The following is a 19,520-nucleotide window of genomic DNA, read 5'->3' as shown; positions in this document are numbered from 1 at the left end:
ATATGTTTTGGACCTGCTGGTTCTTTACCAAACAATCCGATCCTTGTCTTCCAAACAATACTTGTAAGAAATTCTCCACTCGGAGATGTAACAATAATACAAAAAGGAGACATACACCCATACTACCACATGGAAAGAGCGTCACTCTTCACCTGGAGCCAAAGACCAATAAGCAGAACGCCTCTGTCCCGGTCCGTAGAAACAATAGATAGATCCTCTACGCCAGCTCATACACCGCCATCCCGGCCTCTCTCCAGTTAATAGTGATGAGTAGGGACATGAAGTAGGCACTTGCCGTTGCCGCAATGGGGCCAAACAAGGCAGCACCATCCAGGAAGGACTCGGCACCTTGGGAAAAGCCCGCCATAAAGTGAAAAGAGGCAAACACGACCGCTAAGATATAACTTCGATATCGGTCAGCCTAATTCTCATTGATCTACGGGCTTATACTTGCATCGTCTTTCTGTGTTGGGGGCGATGGGGGATGTTGATGAGTCGTAACCAGATGTAGATGGAGAAGTATACGGTTTAGGTAACGTACGTGCTGTCATAAGCGTTAGCTAGATGGTCCAAGAACACTGGATCCAAGAACACTCACGCAATCCAAGCTGCCTTGGGAATATGGCTCGCTGTCCGTAGAGGCGCCACCGCCATGGCCGTCATTGTCGATGTCATCCCTGAGGCAACTCGGAACCCTCTGGACATGGTCCAGGCCGAGTGAACAGCTGGAATTATGCCAAAGGAAACAAGTGCCCCGACGGCGAGTCTCCAAGGGAGGCTCTCCGACCGCCGACAAGTGACACGCTTCTCTAGTTCCGGAGGGGATAGGTCTCGACACATTTCGTCGTCGTCCAGGTCGCACTTAAGGAGTACTATTGGTGTCCTATCTTCGCCATAGTCGTGTTTCGGTCCCTTGGGGGGGATGTCAGCGGTCTTGTAACGTTAGGCAGCACATAGGCGTATTGCCTATTACTCACACAGTACAAAGGACAGGACATGCTCAGGCTTGATGGCATCGTAAACTGCACAAAATCGGCATCCGATGGTTCCAAATCATCAGGACATGTTGGCTCAAGGTCGTCGGGGGGCACCAGCATCGCGCGGAGACTGGGGCTGGTAGATGACGAGCTGGCGATGAAAGAACTATTATCAGTAAGAACGATTCTCTTTCAGGTTCATAAGGATATACTCACTGTCTGAAATTAGCATCCATGAAGCTTCTCTCAAAGATCTCGTCTCGCCTAAAGGTTGAGGTTGTCGGGGTCAACAAGACGACTCCCTAATACTCTTTACACAAGCGACTCTCCTGTGCGAACCATGAGGCAGTGCCAAGACTGCATCTTTGGGGGAGGGACGCCCGGCCAGAGTGCGTCTTCCTTCAGACGCCTTACAGGAGGCCTCATTGAAAGCCTTACCTTGTCCTCTGGCATCAAGCCAGTTGCCTTGCAGGTCCCAGTCGCATTTGCGGGGTGACTTGCTTTTGGGGGTCAACAACCTACCCACGACAAATACCCAGAGCACGCTGTGGTTTATTAAATCAAATTAACCTCTGTATTCTTCATTTTCGTGAGAACCAAGCCTTCGAGAGTCGTTCTTCAGATCCCAAACTCCCTAGCAGTACACCTAACCGATGACCGAGAGCTCCCAACAGGCAAGTACCATATATACCCCAGATAAGGCTTCTCCTCTACGGCAAGCGCCCATGATTTCCAAGACGTCTAATCCAGTGACTACACAGTCAACTTGCGAATGTATCATGAATCCAACTGCGAACTTGACGTGGAACAGTTGTCAATGTCACAACTGCGACCATTGCCCATAGCATGCTTCGAACACCAGATGATTGGGGTAACGGCCTCGGTCGTAGTCGGGGCAGCGTCCGCTGCGGCATTGCATTACTCGGACATCTGCTCTGATGGAAAAGGGTACGGTTTGATTGCAGGTCAAGGGGTGAGTGGGAGCACGTGTCCACGATATATAAAAAAATCTCTTGCTAACAATATCAAAGGGTGTAGGTAGCAGCAAATGCTTGCTCGCCGCGGACCTAAACACGTTTATAACTCTCACCGCCATCGCTTTGTACTGCGTCTCGGCCAGCACACTGTATCATCTTCAACACCGGAAGAGATACGTCGACGCTTTTCTTGTGTGCGGCGTTGGGCTGGGATTGGTGATCGGCTTCGCAACGGGCTCGACTCCCCGAGAGATGCTCTTCCGCCTCCTCCCTGGCTCAGCCCTCGCTGCTCTCGTCTTTTCGGGGACTGGTCCGGATGTCCAGATAGAGGTTGGGGATTCTCCCAAACTCGTTTCTCTGTGATCTTTTGGCAGTGGTCAGAACTCTACCCCTTTTACTCGCCATAGATCTACCATCGACGATACGTCAAGTTCGACGATACATTGATACCCACGTTCAGGCACAGTCAAATGTGCAAACTGCTCGAGCTCAAAATTCTGGAACATGTTTGGGCTGAAAAGCCCATAAACCCGGTTTAACTTGACCATTTCGTGTGTCTTGTCATGGGTTGGATATTTCTGTTGCTTAAGACTTGAGTTCAAACGCTTGTTTGGCTTTCGTCTTGTCATGGTTTGGTTATTTATTTCCTTTCACTGATGCAAGAAGGGCCTCAGGGAGACTTTACACTGAGAGTCTCAATCTACATGGCAAGCCCTTTTTCGCTCTCCCTTCGCTAGACTCATCAATATACTCTCGTTTATTCACTTCCCAATATGAGTTTGGGAAGCTTTATTCCGTTGCAATGGCATCTCACTTGTGAATAGAGTGTAGTAGCAAAAATTCTACACCCTTTTGGATGCGGTATACCGATCCAGTCGCCCGCCATTATTGCAACCTTGAGTTCCCAAACAGTCAAGTAATCGAGTGAAACGAATGAGATATAGGAGTTCTACAGAAGCTGTAAGCTTCAAAGATAGAATTCTTTGCGTATTCGAGTTCAGATCAGTGGCCATCTACTTGTTGACCTCAAAACGAACACCAACTTGCCAACCATTGCGGCCAGTTCCCAAACATCCATTCAGTAAGTCGCAGTCAACCTCTGTACCAGATAGTCACCGCTCTTGATTCCCTCATGCTTCTTGTCCTGCTCAGTCGCAAAAGTACCAGGAAGAGCCTCGATGTAGCTCTCAAAGTTGGGGTTGCAAAAGTAACTGGCGTCCTATCAGTCTAGCTCACATAATTTTTGACCTTAATACTTACGCAATGCTGTACCGAGGCGGGTAAGAGTCAGACTCTTTCCTCGGAGGCTCTACGACCCTGTGGATGGTACTCTTTATGGTGTCATTGCTCCAGCGTGAGAGGAGATCGCCAGCGTTGACGACGACGGTGCCCTCGATGGGTGTGGCATCGACAAACTGCCCTGTTGGGCTCTTTACTTGCAGTCCGCCACGGCTGTCTTGAAAAAGCAGAGTGATGGAACCGTAGTCCTGGCCGTGTCAGTAATCTCAAGCCAACGGACATGTGAACACCACACTTACACTATGCTCGCCAGCTCGCACAGTCAGCGGGTTCATCTTGAAAACATCGGCCTCCACAGCAGGATAGTGAAGCAGTCGTAGCGTGTTGTCGCCGACATCAGTAAACCCGTCAAAGAACGATTCATCAAGGCCCATGCCCACGGCGATGGCTCTCATCACCTCGACATGCAGCCCCTTGCACTGGTGATAAAACTCGAGCATGTCACTGCGAAACCCGACAATTTCGCCTTCCTCTTGGGGCCACTGGTTCGGGTGTCCAGGCTCATCATCTCGTCCAATCTCGTAGCTCTCCTTGAGGTCTGGGGCTGCGTTTCGGACCTTGTCTACCTCGCGAATGTCCTTGAGCTGGGAGACCTTTTCGCGGCCGGGAGACGAGTATCCTCGGTTGGCTTCCGGTGTCGTCCAGTTCAGCTTCAGCTTCTTCTCGGTTGGCTGATCGAAGAATTTAGCGGAGAGGGAATAGGCACGCTGCAGACTTTCAGCTGGCACATGATGGTTCTTGAGGTAGATGAAGCCAGCAGTCTGGAAGCCATGGAGGATGGCCTTAGCTGTGTCTTTGCGTTCCGAGGGGGATCCTTTGAGGAAAAGAGAGAAGTCGATGAGCTGGACGGGTCAGCTGAATGGCGACGATCTGTGTGTGGTGACACCTACGGGAATGGAGAGTCCCTCCTTGCTTACGGCGAGATCCGAAGTCATGATGGGATGGGCTAGTCGCTATAGATAGATAGAACGATAAGATTTGATATTGAAGAGTAGATCTCAAACAACAGTTTAGATCTCGGGAAAAGTACAAAAATACAGGAACCAGATCGATCTTCACCGGGAGCAGAAGTGCCACCCTTTTCAACGCCAACCAGCAACCATCAAAGGGCCAGACCACGAGGGACAAAGCCTCACATAACAAGAACATCCAATGATCAAGCTACGATGGCAACGGGAGAAAGTGTCGCATGCGGTACAACGCCCGTACCTCGGGTGCCGCCGACTGATAAGCGTTTTGGAGCGAGCGATAGGACGAGGAATCATGATAACCTTTGAGGGGGATGCGGGGGTGGCTTTTTGCCGGATACGTCGAGTACAGTATGGATCACAATACCACCTGCCTACCTCGAAGGATCGGCCGGTGCTACTAGATGCTTGGATTCATTCGATATCTACTACGTAGTATGCCGTTGCATATGCCGTTGCATGAGGGTCTTTGTGTGCATTGCAGATGAGGGGATGATGCAGTGTGAGACATAAGTACTGATAACGTTGCTTCGGCCTCCTCCGACACCTCAGAGATAAAGCTCGACATACATCATACATCACAGACCATACACGGCAATTATACTGCCTGTCCTATTCATTCAACGCCATGTCGTCCTCTATCCGCGTGGTGGACATCCACACGCACATGTACCCTCCCTCTTACATCCGCATCCTCGAATCCCGCTCCTCTATCCCCCTGGTCCGCAAGTTCCCCCAAGCGCCAGACCCCAGACTCATCCTCCTAGAGGCAGAGGTAGAGGCGCTTGAGGAAGCCACAAACAATGTCGAAGCCAAGCCTCCAGGTCGGCCTCTCACGTCGCACTATGCATCTCTTGCGCAAAAGATCCATTTCATGGACACTCACAAGATTGACATCTCCGTCATCTCCCTCGCCAACCCATGGCTGGACTTTTTACATCCCGATGAGGCGGGTGCCATAGCTGAGTCGGTCAATGAGGAATTCTCGAGCATGTGCGGTCAGCACCAGGGAAGGCTCTTCTTCTTTGGCACTCTCCCCTTGTCGGCGTCGCTTGAGACGGTGCTGGCCTCGATAAAACATCTCAGACAGCTCAAATACTGCCGCGGAGTCATCCTGGGCACATCTGGACTTGGGAAGGGACTAGATGATCCTGCTCTCCTGCCCGTTTTTGAAGCACTGGCCCGAAACGATTTGACCATCTTCCTTCACCCACACTACGGCCTCCCAAACGACGTCTGGGGTCCTCGAAGTGCCGAGTATGGTCACGTTCTCCCTCTGGCTCTCGGCTTCCCTATGGAAACCACCATCGCCGTGACGAGAATGTACCTGGCGGGCGTCTTTGACAAGGTCCCGGAACTACGCATGATCCTCGCTCACAGTGGTGGAACCCTCCCCTTCCTCGCTGGAAGAATCGAGAGCTGCATCATGCACGACGGCCAGCTCGTCCGCGAGGGCAAGGTGACCAAGGATCGTCGGAGGGTGTGGCAGGTCCTCAAGGAGCAGGTCTACCTTGATGCCGTCATCTATTCAAAAGTTGGACTCAGTGCCGCCATCCAAGCCAGTGGAGCGGATAGACTGATGTTTGGCACCGACCACCCCTTCTTCCCACCTCTGGAAAGCGATGAGCAGGGCGAGTGGGAGAGCGTCGGCTTGAATGCCGAGGCCGCTGCCCAGGCGGTTGGGCAGGACACGGAAGACTACAAGGCCATCATGGGGATGAACGCCATCAAGATCTTGCGGCTCGACCAAGAGTCATGATTCTAGAAAAACTCAGCATTAGCCTAAAGACACAAAACGCCGCCCAGGTGTATTGAGAGTGCTACCGATCAAACTCCGTATCCCATTTTCGTCCAGCATTCCATGTCATGAAACGGATGCTTGTTCAGCAAACTTGACTTCGGCTTGGTGTATCCTCCTCTTTGCTTCGAACAGACCCTTCTCTGCTTCTTCGTATTCCTCGGTCGTCACGTTTCCCTTTTGTAGGTTCCTGACTGCTTGAACGGCGCGCAGCTTGTCGCAGATGAGTTCCCAGTAGAGCCTCCGTTCTGTTCCAAAGTCCATCGAAAAGTCTCCCGGCACGTTCATGACGCCGTTGAGTGGCTCAGAAGTCTTTGCCCCGTCGGCAGCCTCAGCCGCCTTTCGCGACTTGCGCAGAAACTTTTCTCTCGCCTCGTCCTGCTTCTTCTTTTCCTTCTTTTCCTTGAGGCGTCGTCGCGCTTCCGCAAGATCCTCTATCTCTTGCGCGGCATCAGCTTGTCGCTTCTCTTCCTCCTCGCGCATGCGCCGCTGCTCAAAGAGTCGTGCCCTCTCCTTCTCAATCTCCTCCTTCTCGCGCTGCTCTTTTTCGTCGCGTTGACGCTTCCAGGCGTTCTCGCGCGCCTCGAGGTCGTCGACAAAGTGTTTGCGCTGCTTGTCCATGGCCTCGCGCTCCTGCTTCCGCAGCAGCGCAGCCTTGATGGCGCCGTCGTAGGCCGCGCGGGCAGCCGGGTCGGAGAGAACATCGCGGGCGCGTTCAAAGAGTTGCCACTTCTCAGCATCGAAGTTGTCGCCAGCCTTGTCGGGGTGGTACTTTAGTGATCGCTTTCGCCACGCGCGATGAATGTCTTCCTTTGGGGTGAGGGCGTCGACGCCCAAGAGGTCGTAGATGTCGACATCTTTCGAAGCGTACTCCTGCGCGTATTGCAGCAGGTCTGCTGCTTTGGAGTCGGACATTTTTCGGATCGTGGGTTTGTGCAAGGTTGGAGAAGACAAAGGTTCAAGGCAGTGACGTTAAAACTGAAGTTCGCCGTCGCATCGCGAAAGCACGTGACCCACCAGCCAAGAGATGCCTCACATTGATTAAGAGCAAGTAATTGCTTTCTTCCATTCATATTCCTTCAAATTCAGAAAATTGATTGTCAATATCAAATTCAGATGGTATATTCACTCATTATTGGAGAAACAAGCATAAGACACTTGCAACTGCTCAAGTCCAAGTAACCTGACCCAAACGCCAACTTATACGCCACACCGTCAGCTTCAGTCCTCCTTCGTATCCGAGAAATGGAATACATTCGGTGAACCAGCTGAAAGTCTCAGCAGATGCCGCTCATATGGACCCAGTGGCTCTTCAACCATGATCCGTTGCCTCTTGTCAGTTGGCGCATTACTCTCGCTACCAACATACTCCCAAACCCATCGACCTTTGCTCCAGCCATTAGGGTCTCCCATGTCGTCCTCTTCACCCTCTGGGTCCCAGCCGGGGTGGAAAGGCACAGGATCTTGGTACTTTTCCTGCGTGCGCTTCACCTTCCAGCTCTTGAGCAGCGACGGGCAGTCCCAGACCGTCTTGTCATTCAGCCCGAGACCCTGACAAGCGAGACGGATGCGCACCGTACTGTGGATGCGCTCATTGGTGTCCTGGAGAAACCTAGCCCCGTCGAGCTTGGTCTTGGGGTCAGTCGGCCTGTATAGGCCCGGCGTGCGGATCGTCTGGCCCGAGAGCTTGTACAGGAGGCTGGAGGGCTTGTTGATGGAGCCCAGTCCCCACGGCCTAAAGGGATGGTTGTTGTCAAAGATGGGGCTGATTGCCCACTTGTCTGGGACGCCCTTCTTCTTCTTTGGCTTGGTTTTTTGGGCCTTGGCGTGGGATGCTTTGTAGAAGTCTGCAGTTTGCTGGAAGCAACGTTCCAAGGACGGCAAGTCAAACTCGACACCGACTGAAGCCAGTTGATCCATCATCCCTAGCACAAGTTAGTGCTGTTCGAGGCATGTCGGTGGTGTCACAGGCAACTTACATGCTAGAGTACAGTTGGCAATGCCTTGGTCCTCCCATCCACCGCCACAGTTAGCATGGTTACCGGGAAACCAGACCTGCCTCAGATCCGTCGTGAGTCTATTCTCAGGGCGCCTCTCCCAGACAGCCGGGCTAAATGGTGGACGAGTCTCATCTAGGGCCAGTGCCTGGAACGCATGCTCGATTTTATCCGACAAGCTCGTGTCATGCCACTTGTACGTGCTCAGACGGTCAGCGTATATCTTCCAGGTAACGAAAGGGGGAGACTTATTCGTCATTGTCGGGGCGGATCCCGAGCTTGTCCAGCCAGGCAACACGGGGGATTCCAAGACTGCCCACGGTATCCCACACACAGACGGCCTTGATCTTGATCAGATCGCCCTGTCCGTCGTCATGTCTCACACGAGTGTAACCCAGCTTCTCCAGCTCGGCTCGATACACCGCGGCAGCGTCCTTTCCCTTGGGCTTGTTGGGGAAGGGGATGTTTGGGAATGGATCCTCGTAGTCATCGTCCATCCAGTGCTGCATGTCCTTGAAGATGGGATAAAAGTGCTCAACTCCCTCACGGGTCAGGAGACCAAGGGCACCAACCATGCCAGCCACCGAACGCACCGTGAAGGCACCTCGAGAGTAACCGACCAGGATGATCTCATCTCCGTCGGTATAGTTGGCGCATAGGTAGGAGTACGTCTCCCTCATGCGCTACAAAGTCGAGTCAGTCTATGCTTCATCCTGAAACCGCAATGCTCACCTCTGACAGACCCAGGCCAAAGGCTCCTCCCGTGATGCTGTCAAGCATGTTGCTGCCCGTGCCGACGCCAGACTCATAGTTGATGATCTGGAGCTTCCCGTCGCTGCACCTCCGCTTGAAGCAGCGAGATATGCGTGTGACGTTAGAAGGCACCTGGAGGGTTCCCTGTCCCGTCAGCAGCCCAGGCTCCTCGTAGCCATTGTCGCTGTCCATCCAGGTGCCATCGCAACAGGCGATCAACCGCTTGGTCGTCGCAGGGGTACCGTTCGAAGCCATCGTTTGGTGACGTTGAGTGTTCAGCAGAATCTGCACTCCAGCCAAGACCTTGAAGAACGCATCAATGCGGGTCGCAGAAGTCGGGCATCAAGAGTTATATAGGGACGCGACAGCAAGCACTGGAACGCGGCATTCGCAAAATGCTACAGAACCGACAAAATAAGCGGCACAGCCAAGAGTCGCTTCCCCTGGTCTCAGAACCCCCCAGGGCTGAAGGCTCGCGAGATTACACCAAAGGAGCAGGGCCTCGCTCTGCCAAGCCGGGCAATGCTGCACGGTAAGCGGCCATTCTGACAGCCCAATTCCCTTTCAGTCAATGGGCTTGAAAGGAGGAGACAGCAAATTGCAGAAGCTGGAAACCCCCAAGACGAACTTGCGAATCAAAGTTCCTCTGATTCCCTGTCAAATGGTCGATCCACTCCAAGCTAGAGCCACTTGAATATCCTTCCCTGACCAGCATCTCCTATTCTGTCTGCTTAGTGGCTGGGGTCTTGGAACTATCACGCTGCATGTCTCTCTCGCGAGCTGATGTCGATCGCCGACCGCTGCGGCCTGGTTCCTTGCTGTTGTTGGTAAGCCTTCATCACAAGAACCTCACATGGCCTCGGGGGAATTGCTCGAAACGAAGGATGCCATAGCCACAATTATGTGAGAAGCATGCCATTGCTGATACTATGAGTGTTCCCCGTGTCGCTTCGTATGGAAGGTTAAGGATATGGGGAGCGGGACGGCACGATCGGCGCGCGCCATGTCTCACAACTTGCTTCTCCCTCACCGACTTGACCGTCAAAATAGAGGCGCCAGGGACATGTACTGACCCAATGCGGTTCTTGCCATTCAGCCTTGATGCAGTCATCCCGTCTGACCTCTTGTGCACCCAATGCCTCTTACTGCGGACTGTCCGAGGTTGGACGGGCACGGCTTACTACTGGCGGACCTGGATGATTCAAGAGCCTCATGATCGATGCGGCTACTTTTCTAGGCACAGCATGAGGAACTGGCCATTGACTAAGATGGAGGCATCACAGCCTCATTGAGACGATCATGAGAACATGCCAGTACCAGAGTTGGGGTATCTTCCGTCTGTCTAGTATGTGCCGTCTATTGATACACTTGTTTTACAGTATCTTGCTTCGGTGCTACTGAGCATCCTGCCTCAATGTTTCTAAACACCGGGCCTCAGTGCTACTGGTCTTTTCGTCTCAGTGCTGCTGAGCAGCCAATCCCTTCCTCAGCCAGTCTGGCACAAAAGCCTTGACCTTTACGCCGGTTCGACTACCCTCGTCTCCCCATTCGAGCACAAACTCGTCCTCGGGGTTGAAGGCCGCCGACGCCGTCTCTCCGGGAAGAACCACATCCGTCATGATCTCGAGCCTGCACAGCCCGAGCCCGACGTTGCCCACGCCCTTGAGCCACTTGCCAGCACTGCGCCCACGCTTCTCGAACCTCCCGATGCTCGTGTCCCGGGGAATCATGTCTGCCGTTGCGCTCTCAAGGGCCAGCGCCGCACCTTCGACGTGATACTGCAGCTCGGTTGGCGCCGCGTGCTCCTTCTCGTAGATTATGCACGGCAGAATGCGCTTGCGGACGACACCGCGGTGTTTGGTCCGGATAGTGAGCTCCTGGCCAACGTAGCAACCCTTTCGGAAGTCAATGCCATTCATGATATCCATGTTGGTCTCCTGCGGGAGTGCGTGCTCCCTCGAAATCTCATCCTGACCCTCCGGAACGCCGTGTAGATATCGTCGAATCGTGTACGCATCTTCCGTACTTCGCTCGAGGTCAATCTCGGGTGCATTCTGATCCAGCCTCGCAAATCGGCACCCCAGACCAGGCGCCCGTGGATCCTGAAGGGTCAGCTTTGTCTGGTTGACGATGGAGTCCCAATTGGTCCCCTTCGAATCATCCCAGGCGTGCCACACGCTCGCTTCGTCCTCGCCAAGCAGACGAACTGCCAGCTTCGCCCTGAGCTTATAACGCTTGATATGCTTCGCCAACATCTTTGCCTGGTCCGCATCAACCTCGATCAAAAATCCGGGCTCCTCAGCCGAGGCGCCGTGGTTAGGATAGACAAAGACATCGTAGAGCACTCTGCCCGTCGCAGTCAGAAACGCAGTGTAGAACCCATCCCTCCTTGGCTCTTCATTCGCAGCAGAGACGTTGGCGGTCACAATTCCCTGTAGAAACTTGGCAGCGTCGGGCCCGGCAATGGAGATGAGTCTCCTCGACGTCAAAGGCGTGAGTCCCGAGGCAGGTGGCGGGGGAGGAGACGGCGATGTCGCGAATTGTCGGCGTTGCAGCTGCCGGCAGCTGCGGCAGACGAGGCCCGACAAGACATCGTGAGCTAGGGCTCGCCTCGGGAGATGTCGCATCGTTGGAAGAAATGTGCGTGGTTTTTTTCAGTTAAAGGTTGTTGACCCCGAAGACGGCCTCTCGGTATGGAGATTTGCGAAATCTTCCATGATGACGTACCGAAACGATGGAAAGCGGATGGCCCGTGCGTCCCGAGAAGCGAATTTCAAGGGTTCGGCCTTCACGGGCAACTCGGACTTAAAACTACCGTCCTCCACACTTGCTAAACACCGAGAAGCCGTGTGGAGGGGAAGACATAATGGAGGGGGTGAGATTCAGTAACGTTTGAGGGATCTACGTTTAGTCAGGTTTGACCTGCGGCTTTAGCGGAACAGTCATTGTTGCTCACAAATTGTTCTCGGCCAGCCACGTCGTATCAACCACCTACGGATACAACGGAAGAGTCGGAGACAAAAGACCTCTTGCACCATCAACATGATATGGCGTCAGCAACAAATATCTAAGCAATCATCTAAGCAATTTGCAATATTACTTCTCAAGAGCTCAAGATAACATCAGCACTCTCCTGCATTTGGCCAAGTGATAACATTCCCCATCGTGACCGGCTCTGATCTGATAACGAGGACTACGGGGTCATCTAGCTAATTGGCCCCCTTGCACCCGCAATCTCTGATAAGACTGAGACCCCAGGTCAGCAGCTTACCCCAGTGTCGGAGCGCTGGGCGTGTGCAACGGTGATCAGATCAGCAGACACCTCGGCATGGGCTCTCAGAATTGTTGACAAAAACGGGCACCTTTATCGGCATCGCGGTCAAGGACGAAACCGGCCTTCTCTTGTTGCTGCACCTCGGCGAGTCGGGGCTCCGCTCCTCGGTCAACCACGTTTACCCCTTCCCCAGACTTGTTGTCATTCCACGCGCGAGTCAGCCCCGGCTAGCCAATGAGATGGCGCAGCGGCACCCTTTGTGCCGCCTGGTGTCCGATATCCGGCCCGGCTGTGTTCGGGAGGGAGAGCGGAAGAAAGTGGATCTTTTTGAGGTCCTGTGACCGATCAAGGCCGGCCGATACGACGCCGTGCTCTCACGCCAGTAAAAGAAAAAAACTCCAGCCAGGTCCGCATCGGGACCTTGTGTCGATTTCGCCGATTGTGGATACTTTTTCGTTTTTCGCCTCCAAAGCTTGCGCAAGACATGTACGTGATATCATCAGGGACACGCAACGACGAAACCCCCTGAAGAAGCACGTTGCTAACCGCCCAAGAAAAAAAAAACGGCATCGCCATATGGCGTGCTTGCGTGCGTGTTGGTGACGAATCCAGCACATGCGATTGTTGCATAGTCTTTTGTGTGCTACGCGTATGCGTACCGTATGCGATTGCGATAACGAGGGGCTAGCTACAGTATGCGCCGTAGGGCCTGCGGAGGTGCCATTCCACCCCCTGGTTCTTTTATCAATCTCATGATACAGATCAGCTGGCCAGAACCCCAGCTCTCCCGAAGGATCTACAGTTAGTTCAGGGCACCCGAACGCGAGAGCTCCGGTGTCGTCTCTACAGGTTCGAGACCTTTTCTCTCCTATGGACTTCCTCTGTCGGAAGGCGTCGTGTTTCGCTTTCGTGGTTGAAAGCCTAGATGTTTCCCCCCTCGCTTAAGCACACGGCAGCTGTTTCTCCTCAGACCACCAGACGCCAGGCTCTCCTCGGTCCACGTGTGCCGGGCTTCAATCAAAGACAGTGTCTAACGAGAAGGCTTTCGGCTTTGGCTTGTCCCGTCCAGCCAGCCCGTTCGGCCACGAGCCCCGAAGCGGTCAGTCAGCTCAGCTTGACTGGGCGCGCCATGTGCCCTTGCATGGGGATTGGTATGTGCCTGAGATCCACGGGGCCTGGGCCTCACCTGGAAACAGGCCGGCCAAGATGGTGAGCTGGGAACTATTAGTGGATAGCGAGACAGTGCCCTGGAAACGTGTTTGTGATAGTTCAAGGCCAAAAAAAGAAAGGAAGAAAATTTTCTCTCCTCCTGGTCCAGTCATGAATGTTGGGCATCCAGTCTCTGCCCTGGAACCGTCTTTCAACAAGGTCAATGGATCAAGGTGAGCCCCAAGCGTTGACATCTGGTCCCATCAGGGTAGAAAGTTGAACCTGAAGCGGAGCCGACGACCCGCGATGTGAAAATTTGTACATGGCCCATCCTGGTGTGTTTTTTTTTCTTTCCTTGATCTTTGTCATGTTCTTTCTCAGCCTTTTTGTGAGAGACCCAGTTGTAGCACAAACTCGGTGGGCCTCAGATCCTCGTCCGTGGGGCTCACCTTGATGCGGCGCATGTCTCGTGGGGGAAAAGAAAAATACTAGTGGCAAGATCGTAGCGAAATCTGTCAGAGTAAAAAAAAAATCCACCGAAGACGCTTCGACCAAGTCTCTCTTGATGAGACGAGAGAAGAGGTCGGGCTTCGCTTGGCGGGCTGCCCGATCATTTCGCACCGAATGAAAGGGGTCTCATGGTGGCCTGTAATTCTATCGCCTCTTTCTCGCTTGTTCCAGGTCCTCCTGTCATGTCGTGTTTGCGGCGGCCCTGTCTCTGCGCCCTGGCGTTGACGTTTCTGACCGCCCGTCGGGCTTGTCGTAGGCTCCGACATGCGCCCCCAATCCATGTCATGTTCATTCTGAGCCCTTTGCAGTCCGTGTCGTGTCGTGTCTCTCGCTGACAACAACGCCCTTGTTGAGGAAACAAATGTCTCCGCTGACCAAAACAACCCTGACCGTTAAGAATGCCCCAATGTGAATGGCTTTGAAATGCTGATTGGGCATCGCCGGGTGGATCGGTCAAAGTTCCTTTGATGGCCGGCACAAGCTGATGAATCATTCACGATTCACCGAGAGCCACCGGATCGAAAGGAAAATGCGAAAATGGGGCGTGTGTATTCGCTCTCGCACAATCGGAGTGTCGGGGAGTCCGTGTAGCACGCCGAGAGCCTTGGCCCTTTGCCATGCATGGGATGCCGAGTAACGCGCCCCCCTTCGCTCTCTTCAGTTAGACCCGTGTCGGCCCATGATTCATACCGATCCCCCGATATCGCGAAATTCTGGCCGCTGATAAGGATATCGGTCGGAGGATGGCGTCAACGCCCGCTGCGATGAGAGATAGCCGGCTGACCGACTGAGACAAGAGGCGGCCGGCCGATCACGATAGGGAAGCGAACGATTTTGCAATGCGAGTGAGAAGTGATTGAGTAAATGTTTTGAATGTTTTTCAATTGTTTTCGGGCTCCTGCTACCAGGGCCTCTTTCTGTTTTTGGTGAGCTATCTACCTTTGCATCTGGGGGGGATCCTCAAAAGGGCTGCCACTCAAACCAGTATGTCCAAAACCAGTGGCTCCTCTTGGGAGCGGCAACTCATTGAATCGTATATCCCCCATATCCCTTTGGTGATGTTTCCTCCTTTGTTCTTCTTGAGAGTGGTGAAACCTGTAACCCCTTTGTCCTGTACACAATGAAACCCGTCTAGTCGTGTATAGTAATAAAAGAAAAATGCAATGCTTTTTTGGTGTATCCAATGTCCGTGTGGTATCCCGATGTATAGTGAAAACGCCATGCAATGCCGCCATCGCTTTGTTGTATCTGAAACAAGTCGCTAAATAAAGACCAAATCACACAATTCAATCAAGGAGACTGCCTAGTAGACCGAGATGGCCGACACCAGCCTCGCGGGATTTCGAGGTGGCAGGTAGTACTCCTCATCGTAGAATGAATCGGATTCGTCTTGTTGTTGTTGCTTTTGCGACTGCTCCTTGGTGTCCTTCTCGTTGAAGCTGAGAATGGGCTGGGAGGCGAAGGGGGCATCGAGTCGTCGTCGGAAGAGTCAGAGTCGTGGTCGACAAGCTCGGGTGGTGAGTTGGAGTGAGAAGGTGTTCGGACAAGCTCGAGCTGAGCGTAGTCCTCCTCGAGGTCGTCCTCCTCCATATCCTCGTCAAGCTCGACATTGGTGATGCGAGGGCTCATGGCCTTGATGGGAGTGGCATTGGCCATCTCAATGTCTTCATCCTCAGAGTCGTAGTCGTCAGAGTCAGAAGAGTCGGAGTCGTAGTCATCCTCATCCTCCTCCTCGACAATGTTGTCGGCCCATTGCACGTGGCGGTCTTGTTGAGGGCTGGCTCCTCGGACGGATTGGTTGAACCATCGCTCCTGTTCCCGCTCGGCGTCGGCAAGCTCAAGCATCAGAGAGTCGAGAAGGTTGGCGTGTCCGACAAGCAGGCGGAGGTCGTGATCGGGCTGGGCAGCCTCGCGGGAGAGCTTAGCCCGAGCCTTGTGGGCGAGGTAGTATGTTTGTGTGATGGACATGTTCTTCTTGATGGCGGCTTGTCGGAGAGAAGAGGAAGAGGCAGTAGGCCTATGGATGGAAGTGGTTGTTGTTGTCGTCGACATGTTGAAGAGAGGAATCAAAGGTGTGGAGGTGCTTGGCCTTTGTATAATTGGCGTTTGGTTGCTGTGAGTCAAGGCAGCGATCCCGATTGCGGCAGGCTTGAGTTAGCGGCAGGGATGCTCGGTGGTGACAATGACTTGAGCGATTGGGTGATAGGGTGCTAGTCAGGGTCGGTCCCGTGTGCTTTCAGAAAAAAGGCTTTGTGGAGATGATGGTCCTTGACGAGCGGCTGATAGCTTTGTAAGTTGAAACTTGCTAGGATGAGGCTGTTCAAGGGCTTGTAGATGCTTGGGATGATGATGGGCCAGAAGTTGGGGAACGGGGGGGCAACCGATTCTTTTAACCTCCAGTGACCCTTTACGGACTTTTCTTGTTGTCTCACGCTTTTCATGGGATTATGGAGTTATGCCCGAGACGCCGCTAGAGCGGACTTTGCGCACGCGGACCCGAGGAGTGCGAGAGATGCCCAGACATGGGGGTGTGTGGCTTAGTGATCGGTGGATGGGTGTGTGGATGAGGATGACCCATCATGGCCATGCAAGACCCGAAGCCGCGAGGGGACCCAGAGATTTGTGCAAGATTCGCACCGACCCCTGTGCTTTTTTCAGGGCTCTACTGGACGAATGACAGCCGCTGGCCGGGGTTGTTTGCAAGGCACACAAGCACCAGCTGTGCCTGCATCTCCGGGCGCGAGAGATCCCCGCGGACGGCCGAGGTGTCCGCCCTTCGGGGCCAAGGTCTCTTCTAGGACCCAGGTACCTCGGACAGCCCGAGAGCATGGGCGAAATTGCAGGTACCCCCGTCAGTTCCGGTACCCGAACCAGGACCGGAGAGCTTCGTTGGGTTGATGCCGTTTTGCCCTCATCGTCCATCGTCAATCGCCGTTGTCGCAGCAATTCCCCTCTACCGGTTATCCGTCCATCTCGAATGTATTTCTCGAAACGGCTGTATTGCACAGCATAGTGACTCAATACGACTCATCCCCAATGGCGGACTTTGATGCTGTTGCTCGTGCAGAATAAGCACCAGCACACAGGCATCGATAGAGCAATCTCGCACATGGCTGTCGCAAGGTGATTCATAATCTGAGCCCTTCAGTCAGCAAGCACTGCTGGAGCTTGATTAGAAACTGTGTGCCTTAGTGCCCCTCGCAGCCCATCAGCGTCCAGCATCCGCCCGTGTCAACTCCGCCAGACACACAAATCCAAAGGTGGATTTCCAAGCCCGCACCCTTGGGCCTTACCAAAGGCAGACAGATTACTACCGTGCATTTCTCAGCAAATCGCGAACCTTAATGGCCCAGTTCGGAGTCGCGATCATGATTGTCTCCGATGACTCTTCTGGCTGCTAGTCTAGTACTGTAAGTTTCTGTTATTGCGAAAAGGTGTGACTCTTTTTCCAAATACATGCGGATCGCAATTCATCCACCATGCCCATCCCCCCCTACAGCGTAATTCCAAGACACTGTCGGCATCCCGTGGCATCCGCACCTCCGTCACGATGGCAGGATGGATGACCTTGATTCTGTCTGGCCTGCCCCCAGGACAGCTCTTGCGAAACCTGCTCTGAGGCCTGCCAGAGAGTGCGCGCGGGATACGGCACCAGGATGGGGATACACGGCACGGTTCGCACCCTGATGAATGTTGCCGATTGATCCAGCTCAAAGCTGTCATGGCTGTCCGTTATGCTGCATGTCTGGCCTTACGCAGCAAACCCTTTCCACACCTCGAGCGGTGATAGATCGCCCCGTGTTCCGTGTTGCGGCACGCGCACCCCCAGGGGCACGGCAAGCCTTCACCGGGCTCCGCCCTCGTTGTTCGTCACCACCTGGACGGGAGAGGAATGGCGGGACAACGTGGGTGGGCAACGGAAGGTTAATCCAGAAGCGAGAGCGAGAAAGGGAGCCTCCCCTGGCCAGTCAGAGACGACCCTGAGCGAGGCCACGACAGGAGGGTACGTATCGTTGTAGGGCTGAGCTTGATCGAGTCGGCCGCCCAAGGGTTGGTGTCGCGCTCGAGGACGGAAGACCGAAAGCGACGGACGCGAGCCAATAGAAGACGGCGATGCGGTCAGTCATCCATCACCATCACATTTCACTGCCATGATGGGCTTGACCTTGCCCACGTAAGCCCAACCTATCCCTACACGCATATCTTCAAACACGGCCACTTGGCAGCAGTCGTTTAACCTTTTTAGGTCCTTTCGTCATTCTCAGATTGATATTGGTGGTGTTGTATCCAAGGCGTCGGTTTCGGTTGCCAGGGCATTCTTGAATAACGTCTGCCTATTTCCAAATCATGATACCTACCTAGACTGCTTTAAGCTCCCAGGCACACGCACTCACACTCACACGCCTCGTCTCACATTACGAAGCTGCAGCTATAGCTCAGATAGCTTACACACCTTTGACAAGGCAGCAAAATTGACTCAATTGACTGATTCGAGATGGACACTGGGTCATTCCCCTTCCCCTAGCTCAGCCGACACGGCTACGCGGCCACCATCTCGCAGCCCTGTAGGCATATGCCAACTGCAGCAGGCCCTGTCGGTCGGCGTTGGAGATGCCCCCGACCATGCCTCGGCCGGGTTTGGGGGTTGTGCAAGGCCAGCCTCAGCCCTTTGCACGCACCGGCCAGGCCGGGCTTTTTGTGAATTCCGAATCCACCGACCACACACCGTGACTGTCCGAACGTGGTCCGCGGACGACGGTGCAAAGACGGGATTGAGAGTAAGAGTCAGAGCTTCCAACTCCGCTTTGGAAACTTTTTTTTTTTCTTTCGCGCTTCCATTCTGTAGAGTCACTGGCTAGACTAAACTAGTTGTGACTACGATGTCGGCCTCGGTGGAATTTTCCTCGAGAACTTTTTTCGTTTAGCAAAATTGATGTGAGTCTGTTGCACCGCCCGGGACATTCCAGACATGAACAAAACGTTCCATTGCATCCATGCAGGTAACCTTCTCTCATCTGGCTCCATTTGGAACTTGCAGCAGCAGCAACCATGCAGGAAGAGGGTTCAATACGACAAGCCGAGTAGATCAGATCAGGTCGGATTTACCCTTTTCTTCCACCCGAAGCCCGTCCAGATGCATGGAAGGTGCCTTCTATGGGGCACAGAAGAAGCAACATCCGCGTATTATTCCCCCCTGTGCCTGTGCCACTGCCACAAATAACCAACTAGGGCGCAAGCCGTGCATCTGGTGGACGGCCACGGTTGGTGAGCGGGCTTCGGCCTCGTGCGAACCACTGACCGCTGGTCTGGTTAAGGTTGCTGGCGACACAGTCAGCGTCCCAGCAACGAAATGGCGGAGATTGTCGACTGTGGGAGATCTCAGTCCGCAGCCGCACCCAGCAGCCCATACGAAAGGCCGCAGCCTCAGCCCGCCCGCATATTTCCAGGGACGTGTCTCTCTCGTCCGTCCCGTGGTGGATGGTCCCTTAATCTAGCCCAGGCTGCTTTGTCAGGACTGGCTCCAAACTCTCGGCCGAGGACCTGCAAGGGGTGTTCCTATCAAATCACGGCACCGATGATCCAGCGTGCATCAACTCGCTCGGTAAGCGGATGCCTGATTTTTCGCCTTGATTCCTAATGCGAATAATCTGCCTGAGGGAAGCTTCCACAAGGTGCTTGGAGATTCCCAGTATCATGGAAACTCACCCCATGTTTGCAACACTCTACCCGTGCGTCGCAAAAGACTCGAAACACAACGCGCAGAGTGCTGACGCTGCGCCTTTCGTGGCATCTTGTCCTTGTGACTCGTTCCCGCGGC

At 53.8% G+C, this 19,520-nt stretch overlaps 6 protein-coding genes across 6 annotated transcripts; 1 reads left to right on the top strand and 5 right to left on the bottom strand.

The window, feature by feature from the left end:
- Positions 1–3,032: 3,032 nt before the first annotated feature.
- On the bottom strand, positions 3,033–4,188 carry LRP88_09826 (uncharacterized protein; the record flags this gene model as incomplete). The annotated part of the gene is made up of 4 exons (XM_083246304.1): positions 3,033–3,165; positions 3,215–3,441; positions 3,493–4,095; positions 4,144–4,188. The coding sequence occupies 4 exons, from the start codon at positions 4,186–4,188 to the stop codon at positions 3,033–3,035; spliced, it is 1,008 nt and encodes a 335-aa protein (XP_083097417.1).
- Positions 4,189–4,849: 661 nt separating this feature from the next.
- On the top strand, positions 4,850–5,980 carry LRP88_09825 (amidohydrolase family protein; the record flags this gene model as incomplete). The annotated part of the gene is made up of 1 exon (XM_083246303.1): positions 4,850–5,980. The coding sequence occupies one exon, from the start codon at positions 4,850–4,852 to the stop codon at positions 5,978–5,980; it is 1,131 nt and encodes a 376-aa protein (XP_083097416.1).
- Positions 5,981–6,085: 105 nt separating this feature from the next.
- On the bottom strand, positions 6,086–6,934 carry LRP88_09824 (J domain-containing protein; the record flags this gene model as incomplete). The annotated part of the gene is made up of 1 exon (XM_083246302.1): positions 6,086–6,934. One exon carries the CDS (start codon positions 6,932–6,934, stop codon positions 6,086–6,088), a length of 849 nt encoding a protein of 282 aa, XP_083097415.1.
- Positions 6,935–7,240: 306 nt separating this feature from the next.
- LRP88_09823 (T6SS phospholipase effector Tle1-like catalytic domain-containing protein) lies at positions 7,241–9,024 on the bottom strand (the record flags this gene model as incomplete). The annotated part of the gene is made up of 4 exons (XM_083246301.1): positions 7,241–7,944; positions 7,999–8,263; positions 8,313–8,699; positions 8,749–9,024. The coding sequence occupies 4 exons, from the start codon at positions 9,022–9,024 to the stop codon at positions 7,241–7,243; spliced, it is 1,632 nt and encodes a 543-aa protein (XP_083097414.1).
- A 1,202-nt stretch (positions 9,025–10,226) lies between these two features.
- Positions 10,227–11,396, bottom strand: LRP88_09822 (YgfZ/GcvT domain-containing protein; the record flags this gene model as incomplete). Its single annotated transcript, XM_083246300.1, has 1 exon — positions 10,227–11,396. The coding sequence occupies one exon, from the start codon at positions 11,394–11,396 to the stop codon at positions 10,227–10,229; it is 1,170 nt and encodes a 389-aa protein (XP_083097413.1).
- Positions 11,397–15,005: 3,609 nt separating this feature from the next.
- LRP88_09821 (uncharacterized protein) lies at positions 15,006–15,754 on the bottom strand (the record flags this gene model as incomplete). Its single annotated transcript, XM_083246299.1, has 2 exons — positions 15,006–15,152; positions 15,209–15,754. The coding sequence occupies 2 exons, from the start codon at positions 15,752–15,754 to the stop codon at positions 15,006–15,008; spliced, it is 693 nt and encodes a 230-aa protein (XP_083097412.1).
- Between the last annotated feature and the right edge of the window lie 3,766 nt (positions 15,755–19,520).

This window comes from Fusarium phalaenopsidis (genome assembly GCF_050370095.1).
Source record: "Fusarium phalaenopsidis strain FUZ10S chromosome Unknown contig_32304, whole genome shotgun sequence".
Lineage (NCBI taxonomy): Eukaryota > Fungi > Ascomycota > Sordariomycetes > Hypocreales > Nectriaceae > Fusarium > Fusarium phalaenopsidis.
This window is presented reverse-complemented; position numbering and strand designations above follow the sequence as displayed.